Source organism: Hordeum vulgare, chromosome 7H (assembly GCF_904849725.1).
Source record: "Hordeum vulgare subsp. vulgare chromosome 7H, MorexV3_pseudomolecules_assembly, whole genome shotgun sequence".
Lineage (NCBI taxonomy): Eukaryota > Viridiplantae > Streptophyta > Magnoliopsida > Poales > Poaceae > Hordeum > Hordeum vulgare.
Genome location: NC_058524.1, coordinates 65,058,061 through 65,068,741, shown reverse-complemented (window position 1 = coordinate 65,068,741; position 10,681 = coordinate 65,058,061). Strand labels below are relative to the sequence as shown.

General features: G+C 43.8%; 1 protein-coding gene across 1 annotated transcript; it reads left to right on the top strand.

The window, feature by feature from the left end:
- The first annotated feature begins 1,205 nt into the window (after window positions 1–1,205).
- On the top strand, window positions 1,206–6,454 carry LOC123407474 (ubiquitin-conjugating enzyme E2 34-like). Its single transcript, XM_045100610.1, has 9 exons — window positions 1,206–1,540; window positions 1,660–1,714; window positions 4,188–4,226; window positions 4,345–4,408; window positions 4,559–4,620; window positions 4,705–4,744; window positions 5,056–5,083; window positions 5,494–5,585; window positions 5,977–6,454. Exons 1-9 carry the CDS (start codon window positions 1,484–1,486, stop codon window positions 6,263–6,265), a joined length of 726 nt encoding a protein of 241 aa, XP_044956545.1. The 5' UTR covers window positions 1,206–1,483; the 3' UTR covers window positions 6,266–6,454.
- Window positions 6,455–10,681: the final 4,227 nt, after the last annotated feature.

The window sequence follows — 10,681 nt, the reverse complement described above, 5'->3', positions numbered from 1 at the left end:
GGGTGGCGACGGGGCGGGCGGCGATGTGGCGATGGGGCGGCGGCGATTGGGGCCTGCGAACGACGAGGGGTAGGGCGGTGCGAGCGACGAGGGGTAGGGCGGCGGACACTCGATCGATGCGGGAGACTTTTTCCGCGGGCTACGAGCAATAAGTCCCAATAAGCTCCTACTAGAGAGTCTTATTTGATAAGTCCCAAATCACCATAATAAGTCCCAATAAGTCCCTTGTGTTTGGTTTAGGTGGGACTTATAGGGATTTTTTTAAGTGTCAAAACCAATAAGTCCCTGAAAACAAACACCCTCTCAAACACAAGGGATTTACTAGGACTTATTATGGTGATTTGGGACTTATCAAATAAGACTCTCAGGGAGGAGCTTATTGGGACTTATTCCGGGCCGGACCTACCCCGTGTCGCTCCAGGCTCGTTCCCTGCACGTCGCCCCGCCTCTCTGTCCAATCGCCGCCCCGCCTCTCGCCCCGTCGCCGCCCCGCCTCTCGCTCCGGTCGCCGCCCCGCCTCGTTTCGTTCTGCCTCGGTTCGCCGCCCCGCCTCGGTTCGTTCTGCCTCGGTTCGTTGCAGCGGTGCCTCCAATCGCCGGACAGGCCCTCTCGTGAGCCTCGTTGCAGTGGTGCTTATCCTGTGTGCCGTACGCGTTGGCTGATGACGATCCATGTGAACAAGTGTATTATTAGGTGCAACATGGACTTATAAGTTCCGAGTCCCTACCTGTTTGTTTACAGGGAACAGGTAGGGACTCGGGACTTATAAGTCCCTGTAAACAAACAGGTAGGGACTTATAACTTATAAGTTGGGTCTTAAAAAAGTCCTAGGACTTATGAAACAAAGAGGGGCTGAAAGAAAAAAAAAGACGAGCGTGACGAAGCGGCACAGGGGTACATTCACCCACGCCAGCGAAAGCGTACAAACGCCATGACGAAAAAAGCTGGAAAGCCGTAAATATAACCTCTCCCTTTTGACAGCACCCGAAGCTCGAAAGCGGCCGTTAATAATACCCAAAAAGCTGACAGAGAACCACGAGAGCGTGGACCCGAACGAAACCCATCCAGAAAACGCGTGCGACCCAACGGCGCGTCCGTCCTGACCGGCCACGACGAGCACGCCCGCCCGAATCTCGAGGCAAATCGGGCGCCATCGATAAGACACCCGGCTGATCCCCCCTCCCTCTCTCTCTTTCTCCGCACGCTGCCGCTCCCACCCCCCCTCCCTCTCCCTCTCTCTCCACCGGGGCACGCGGCCACCGATCCCCCACCCCCGCGCCGCCCGATTCGCCCCCAATCCCCAACCCGCGCCCCCCAAATCGCCCAATCCCGGAGCCCCCGCGCCCGATCAGCCGCGACGGGAGCGCGTCCGGTTCGGTCCCCGGCGGCGGCGGCGGCGGCTCGATCGAGCGTGGGGGGATTGGATTCGGGCGAGCTAGGGGTCCGGTCCGTGGCCGGCGCGCGGCCGCCTAGGGTTTACGCCATGGCCGACAAGGGCTGCCTCAAGCGCCTCCAGAAGGAGTACCACGCGCTCTGCAAGGTGAGCCCGCCCTTCCCCTTCCCCTGCCCCGTTCGATTCGGTTCGATTCGGGTCGATTGACGCGGGGGTCTGTTTCGGCTCTGCGAGGGGGGGCTCTGACGCGATTGGTCTGGTTGCAGGAGCCGGTGCCGCAGATCGTGGCGCGCCCGCTGCCCAACGACATATTGGAGTGGCGTAAGTAGCTTCCACTTTATCGCCCGCGTATGTTTTCCGTAATTTGATTCGATGAGAAACGTCTGGGGCTCGGGGATGATGGTCGCAATTGGTGGTTTGGTGCCGCGTTAATCGTTGCTGGGCGTGGCTATGTTGTGGTGGCATATGGAGCTTTTGCATACAGCCCGTGCTTCATGTAGTTATGGACATGCTTATGTTTGCTCACCCGTAGTATCGAAATTTAAGGTTTAAATTGCCGGGCTAATCTGTGTAATGTGTCTATGGCCACCTATTTTGTATACAAATTCTTCTGCCGTTCTTGAGAATCCTGTAATGTGAATTGGGCCTGTGATTTGGGTAGGTTCGGGCTTTCCCTAGCCCCTGGAACAACTTCCGGCACAGGCTGTAGAGAAGCTAGGAAAAACTTATCAGCTCCTGCATGACATAAGCCAAAGTCGTGTGCTCTCGCCGGAAGTTGCCGGGAGGGTTGGTTATTAGCTTCCGAAAAATCCAGTGTGAAAGATCTGTGTATAGAAGTTTGGATCTGTAGGCTTCTTTCCTAAAAGCGGTGGTTCTTGCCTCCCTGTGCCCAAAGCTTACTTACTCATGCATCATTGTCATCTGTTTGCTTGTTTGGTAAATGACATGGACTTGGAGACGGGGAACCAATGGTCCATGATATATTTGGTGCTTTTATTGGATATTTTTCAACAATTATCGCATTAACTCATGCGGTTGTGCCACTGTCTCGCACCATTATGTCGCACACTGCTTCATGGCCCATCCGTTTTAATTATCTAAGTTTTCATCACCTCCCATCTGTTCACTATAAATATTGTTCCCCACCAAATTTTTAGTTGGTCTGGTTTGTACTTGTGCAATGATGTCTTGTATTAAGCTGCATGATAGTTTGATACATATTGCAGGGTCTTCATAATTTCTGTTGAACTGGCACGTTGTGTCTTTGGTTTATGCCCCAAATTGTTGAGTTGCTTCATTCCACTCCTGATGTTGAAGTGTAGATTTTAATTGCAAATCTTGTCATTTTAGGCATTAGGCAACTATGCGAAAAATAAAATTCTGCATTCTAGATTAACTCAATATTTTTTATCATGAAGTTTTAAACTTGTCACTGGTGTAAATTTACTTGCGCGGATTTTAGTGAGTGACACACCTAAAAAGCGCCTATCTGGAGGCACAAACACGGTGATACGGAGACATAGACACGGCCACATAAATAAAGGGACACCTAATACTTCATTTTCCAAAAAAAACATTTGGGGATATGGTGATTATATATTTTTTTAAAATATGCCATATAATATGAGGTCAGAAAAGTTCCGCATTTCCATTTGTTGTCTCCCTTTTCAAGTGCTCAATGAGAAACAAAGGATATTTCGAATCAACACCAAGCTGCCCTTCACTCTCACCCATGGACGATTGGCTACCAGCGGTGGGGCTCCCAGATGTCATGTTCCCTAACAGCAAGTAAACTCGACAGTAGCACCAGCATTCAAGCGAGCACAACATCATGCAGCTAATTTGAAACGCAAGCAGCAATGGCATGGCTGCATGAGGAAGCAAGCAGCAGCAGCTCATCAACGAGCCATAAAGATATGAAGAGGTTGAGGAGAGGCTGCTGCTCTTAGGAAACGGTGACACGTTTGCTAGAGCCTGGAGCAGCTTGTTCCTTTTGTGGCGAGCGTGTCTGCGAGCCTGCAAAATAGGGTTTGTATCGGGCCTCCCAATTCCCCAATGAATCCCAGTCATGTCCTTTCTTTAATTTGGAAATGAGGGGATACTGTGGGATACGTGTATCCTGGCGTGTCACCGTGTCTCGCCATACTAGGTCGATAAATCATCCATGTCCGTGCTTTGTAGAGTGGCAAACCTATCAGTGGCAATAATATATCCCTCATTTGTTTTCTAACCACATGAATGCTGTCATGGCAGATATTTTTTACATCAACCTTTTCTCCAGTCTAATCCGTGTTTGTCTTCTAATTACACTCCCTACATTCTTCCGAAGAAGGCATAAATTTCTGTTTGCAAACCTTAAGTAAGGCTAGCGCCAGAAATTTCCTTTCCACTTTGCCTCTAATTAATTACTGCCCGGCGTCTTTGCCCACCATGGAAAATTCCAAGTCCCAGTTGTCCTTGTGCGCCCTTGGCCTATAGCACTGCATGCATGGCATCGAAAGCAGCCTGACGTCCATGCCGTTTTCTTCCAGCCTGCATGTGGCAACCAATTCAAGCGTACATCACGAGATTAGTGAAGGTGAACCAGGGATAATTTAGGAAGAAAACATTTGAATCATACCCTGCGCCTTGTTTTAAAAAACGTCCTGAGAAGAAAAAAATGCCCTTTTCATAGGAACGGAGGGAGTGTCATTTTCATCGTTGTCATGCTTATTATCAGTGCTGTCTATATTTTTGCCGATTTTCAAGTTTGTATCAGACCATCAGCTACTTAATGCTGTCTTTTGGTTGACAGATTTTGTACTTGAAGGAAGTGTAGCCACACCCTTTGAAGGTAAATATGATGCATATTTGAAACTACTATCTTCTATGTACTGTCCTATGCCAGACAATATCTTACTGTATAACTTGATATTTAACAGTCTTTTTGCACTTGTTTTTTCCCCCTGAAGGTGGATATTACTATGGGAAGCTTAAATTTCCTTCTGATTACCCTTTTAAGCCTCCAAGTATCAGGTACTGAAACATTAGAGCATTGGTTGTGCTTTTTTAATGACAATTCCTTGTTATTTGGATGTTTAAAAGGAAAGCAATTAGATAAAATGTTGTATCGAATTAATAAATTGACTTCTCTTAGATTTGTACTTACAATTTGTCTTTGTTCAGCATGACAACCCCCAGCGGCAGGTTTGCCCCTCACAAAAGGATATGCCTATCAATGAGTGACTGTAAGCATCATACTGTAATCAGATAATATTTTACTTTTTTCTGATCGGGATTGAAATGATTCTCATATTGCTTTGCTTTTGCAGTTCATCCAGAATCTTGGAATCCCATGTGGTCTGTAGCAAGGTACGCACATAATGATATCTCTACCTTGGGCCTGGGGAATATTTTTTTCATTGACATATTTTAAAATATTTTGTGGGTAACTATACCAGTCATACTTTCAGCTCTATGTTTGAACATAGATGTGTCCCCATAAGATGTTTCCCCTTTAAATTTCAGCTACTTGAGTTTATGGTCTTCAGTTACTTGCCCTCAAATTAAATGCTCAACCACAATTTTCTTATTCTAACATTGTCAATCTGTGAATATATTTTGCTGTATGGTATTCTTGTGTTTTTCTCTTCACTGGTCTCACATACGCTTTTGTGCTGCAGCATTCTAACAGGGCTCCTCTCATTTATGGTAAGTTGTTACTTTCTCATCATCTACGAGTTAGCAAAAATGCTTCAATTCCATTCTTAATTGTTGATACATAGTATATGGAGATGAACTGTTATTGAAGTCTAGCAATTTGTATTATAAATACTTGTTAAGCACTACTGCGAGCAATTCTTTTGAGTGTTTTTACACAACCAATGTTGGTATTTCACTTGCAAGGACAGAATACTGTTGGTCAAATGTTTCAGTTCTGATAATCTTAATTTTCATGCTAGCCAACTAAATCTCGTATTCTGGTGCTTAAAGTGCAAAAGATATGCTTGTACAGCTTGTTTTTTTTATACCCTTACAACCATCTTGTTCACCAAAGAACATAATTATTTTCAGCTTCTTGCCTTCTGATGTAAACTGTACAATTGTTCTTGTATTTGTAGATGGATGATGCTCTTACAACCGGAAGCATCAGAAGTACAGATGGAGAAAAGAAGCGTTTGGCAAAGGCTTCGCTTGCTTATAACTGTGAGAGGTAAATGCATTTCACTGCAAGATAATTTAAGCTCTTTCCTGTGTGACCGAGAAAAATGTTGATCCTTTAGGAGCGGAAATTGGCAGAAGCTTTCACTTACGGTTCAGTAAACGTGCTTCCATAATTGATATCTTAGTTTTTGTTTTTAGGGGATCCTATATCTCATTCAGTAAGCCCTGTGTCCCAAATGCAACGAGCTCATTTTCTGTTAAATCGCTGCATGATATTGCTGTAATTTCATTTACTTAATTCACTTTTAGATGGCTGGCATTTGTTGGCTTGTGCTGAAATGGTCTTTATTATTGTTTCATGTCTTGACTACGCCTTCTGACACGAGATATTCCCTGTTCCAAACCATGAGGTATAAATCAACACTGCTTTTGTTCCACAGCAAAAATTGCCCGCACTTCAGGAAACTGTTTCCTGAGTATGTCGAGAAGTACAACCAACAACAAGAAAAGGAGCAAACTGGTGCAGAACCAGAGCCGCAGGAGAAACCTGCCCCATCTCCTTCTCCTGCCGATGTTCAGCAAGCGGCAGCCATGGTGAACAATATAGGAAGACCAGTGGCCGAGGTCCGCGGCGAAAAGAAGCTGAAGAAGCGAGTGCCGTTTTGGCTGATGGTGGTTATCGTCTCTGTTTTTGGCGCGGTGATGGCCTTGCCCCTGATGCAACTTTGACAGTAAAAAGTCAAATAAAGTGTGACAGTGGTGCCGTAATTTTGTATAGCTTTCTGTTGGTTTGTGCAACTCATTCTTCATCCGTGGACTACCACCTTGGAGACATGGTGATGAACTCTTGTGATGGTAAAACTGTAGAACCGTATTCTCACTCCCTTGACGAGAAATTCTACCCGCTGCTTTATTTGAGCTTCTTTGAATTACGTTTTTCTTTTGTGTCTTTTGTTCTGATACATATCTGAGCTACTTTGCTCGCTGATGTTTTCTCATCTTCAAGGTCTAGAAATGTGTCGGAAGTAGAACAACATTCATTTTCATGCTAGATTAAGAAAGGCTTGCTAATTGTGACTATTGCCTGTGCTAAACAGTGCTCTTTCTTCTGGGTATCTCACCGTCTCTTTCCAAGTAATGCTTAACAATTTTTTTTTCTTGGGTCGCTGCTTATTTGGTACTCCCTCTGTTCCTAAATATAATTCTTTGTAGAGATTTCACTAATGGACTACATATGGATGTATATAGACATATTTTAAAGTATAGATCCAATCATTTTGCTCCATATGTAGACCCTTAATGAAATCGCTTAAAAGACTTATTTTTAGGAACGGAGGGAGTAGTTGGGTTGTGGTTGGGAGCGATCTGTATTGGGAGTTGTCTTCGCGCATGCGATCACAGGCCCCTCGCAACATGGCCAATATCGGTTCGCTTGGCTGCCGTGGCTACATGAGCGCCCCAGCAACATGGCAAATATCGGTTCGCGTGGCTACATGAGCGCGTGTAATAGGTTTACAATTGGAAATTCAATTTGGCTCATAGGTCTATATACACCCATTGTCTAGATACACATTACAAAACATTGAAAAAATTCGAGGAAAAATCCCACGTGTAAATCCGGACATTATATATACGTGCACCAAGTTTCAACCAAAAAGGACATTTTTTGTGGCTTGTGTAAAAAAGGCAAATTTGGATGCTTGATTTCAGCTATTCACGACCCATATTTTTCTTTTTTATACAGGTCACAATTTTTTTCCTTTTTCATCGAATTTTTGTGTACAAACATAGGATGTCCGGATGTACACGCGGTTTTTTTCATAAATTTTTTGAACATTTTGAAATGTGTTTTTATATTTATTTCATAATAGGTCTATATACACGTAGGAGCCAAAACGCCACTCGTAAACTTGCTAATACACTCTTTGACGATTTAATTTTAATTCAGAGCTTGGGGGTGCAACAATGCCTTCGCGAGGATGGACAACATTACAGTGGTCGATGCTCTACGTCATAATGAAGGACAGTCTATGGTAGCGAAAACATTATAGTGGTCGATGCTCTACGTCAAAATGAAGGATCGACTATTGTGGCGGCTCCAGTTTAAGATGATTGCAAAGAGTTATTGAGAGAGTCCGAAAAGGGAGTGCGGACGTTTGGAGCTCGGCCTTCATGGAGGCCGAAATTTTTGAATAATTCAAAATTCAAATTTTTCGGTTTAAAAAAAATCTGAAAAAAAATATGGAAGTAAAGAAGGATGTTATGTGTATGTGTGCAAAAATTTAGGATGAAATACCTTGAAATACGATCTGCACACACTGTTTAGATGAGACTGAAAGTATATATTTGGACAAATGTAAGAAGAATGTGTAACTGGGACATCATCGATTTCTTCCGAGCACGCATCCCCTAAGAAAGAAAGACAAGCATTTCAAAGGTGATGTAGATAACCGGAAAAAGCATGTCCCCCGTACTGGTGCTGGTATATTTGATATGGTCAAGGATTTAAAAAGCAATCTTTGGAAATGGTCCTTGCGGACAATCTGTTCCGAATGACGCTGACGGACACGCCCCCATGTGGAAGAACAAATCTATATTTTGGGACCTACCCTATTGGAAAGTCCTAGAGGTCCGCTCTGCAATCGACGTTATGCATGTGAAGAATAATATTTGCATGAACCTGCTAGGCTTCTTGGGCGTGTATGGGAAGACAAAATATACATCGGAGGTATGGGAGGACCAACAATGTATGAACGAAAAAGATAGCATGCATCCAAAGCAGTATCAAGGTCCTGCGAGCTACGCTCTTACCAAAGCAGAGAAGGAAATATTTTTTGAATGCATGCTCAGTATCAAGGTCCCATTTGACTTCTCGTCGAATATAAAGGAAATAATAAATATGTCAGAGAAAAATATTCCAAAACCTAAAGTCTCATGATTGCCACGTGATTATGACGCAATTGCTTCCGGTTGTATTGAGGGGGCTTCTACGAGAAAATGTTCGATTAGCCATTGTGAAGCTATGTGCATTCCCCAATGCAATTTCTCATAAGGTAATCGATCCAGAAATCCTACCAAGCTTACAGAATGATTTGATCCAATGTCTTTTCAGTTTCGAGTTGGCGTTCCCACCATCCTTCTTCAATATTATGACACACGTCCTAGTCCACCTAGTCGAAGAGATTGCCATTATGGGTCCTGTATTTCTACATAATATGTTCCCCTTTGAGAGGTTCATGGGAGTCTTAAATAAATATGTCCATAACCATGCTAGGCCAAAAGGAATCATCTCCAAGGGCTATGGAACAAAGGAGGTTATTGAGTTTTGTGTTGACTTTTTTCCTGGCCTTAAGCCGATTGGTGTTCCTCAGTCGTTGCATGAGGGGAGATTTAGTGTAAAAGGCACACTAGGAAAGAAAGCAGTAATAAGTATGGAGGGGCATTATTTCACTTAAGCACACTACACAATCCTACAAAATTCCATGTTGGTGGCTCCATATATCGAGGAACACATGGATATTGTACACTCCAAGAACCCGGAGCAGTCTGACTCCTAGATTAAACGTACACACATAGCAACTTTCGGTGGTTGGTTGCAAACACATCTCATCAATAACAAATCTGTTGAAGACCAGTTGTACCTATTGGTCAGGACGCCATCTTCAACTGTAATGACTTTCCAAGGATACGAGATAAATGGAAATACATTTTACACGACTGCCCAAGATAAAAGGAGCACCAACCAAAACATTGTTGTTCACTTTGATGCAGCAAACGCCAATTGGGAGAAGGAGGCATATTATGGTTACATAGAGGATATATGTGAACTTGAGTATGGACGTGATTTTAGTGTCCCTTTGTTTCGGTGCAAATGGGTCAATCTGACAAGAGGCGGGGTAAAGGTAGACCTGCAGTATGGAACGACAACAGTGGATCTCAAGAGGGTACACAAACGAACCATTCGTCCTAGCCAATGATGTGGTGCGTGTTTTTACGTGAAGGACATGTCTACCAAACCAAGAAAAAGAAAAGATAAAGAAGCGAATACATCATACGATGAGCCAAAGCGCCACATAGTTCTTTCAGGGAAAAGAAACATCGTGGGAGTGGAGGACAAGACAGACATCTCAGAAGATTATGAAAAGTTTGATGAAATTCCAACCTTCACAGTGAAGACTGACCCAAGCATCCTGTTAAATGATGAAGATTATCCATGGTCATGTGATGTCTACTATGCAACCTTCTCCTTGTAGACGTTGTTGGGCCTCCAAGTGCACAGGTTTGTAGGACAGTAGCAATTTTCCCTCAAGTGGGTGACCTAAGGTTTATCAATCCGCGGGAGGCGTAGGATGAAGATGATCTCTCTCAAGCAACCCTGCAACCAAATAACAAAGAGTCTCTTGTGTCCCCAACACACCCAATACAATGGTAAGTTGTGTAGGTGCACTAGTTCGGCGAAGAGATGGTGATACAAGTGCAATATGGATGGTAGATATAGGTTTTTGTAATCTTAAATTACAAATACAGCAAGCTAACTAGTAACAAAAGTGAGCACGAACGGTATTGCAATGCGTGGAAACAAGGCCTAGGGTTCATACTTTCACTAGTGAAGTTCTCTCAACAAAGATAACATAATTGGATCATATAACTAGCCCTCAACATGCAACAAAGAGTCACTCCAAAGTCACTAATAGCAAAGAATAAACGAAGAGATTATTGTCAGGTATGAAACCACCATAAAATTATTCTTTCTGATCGATCTATTCAAGAGTTCGTACTAGAATAACACCTTAAGATACATATCAACCAAGACCCTAATGTCACCTAGATACTCCATTGTCACCTCAAGTATCCGTGGACATGATTATACGATATGCATCACACAATCTCAGAATCATCTATTCAACCAACACATAGGACTTCAAAGAGTGCCCCGAAGTTTCTACCGGAGAGTCAAAACGTGTGGCAACCCCTATGCATAGGTTCCAAATGTCACAAACCCGCAAGTTGATCACCAAAACATACATCGAGTACTCACATGGATCCATGTGTGCCAACCCATATGCATAGGTTCCCAATTGTCACAAACCCGCAAGTTGATCACAACAGATAGACACGTGCAAGACATACATCAAGTGTTCTCAA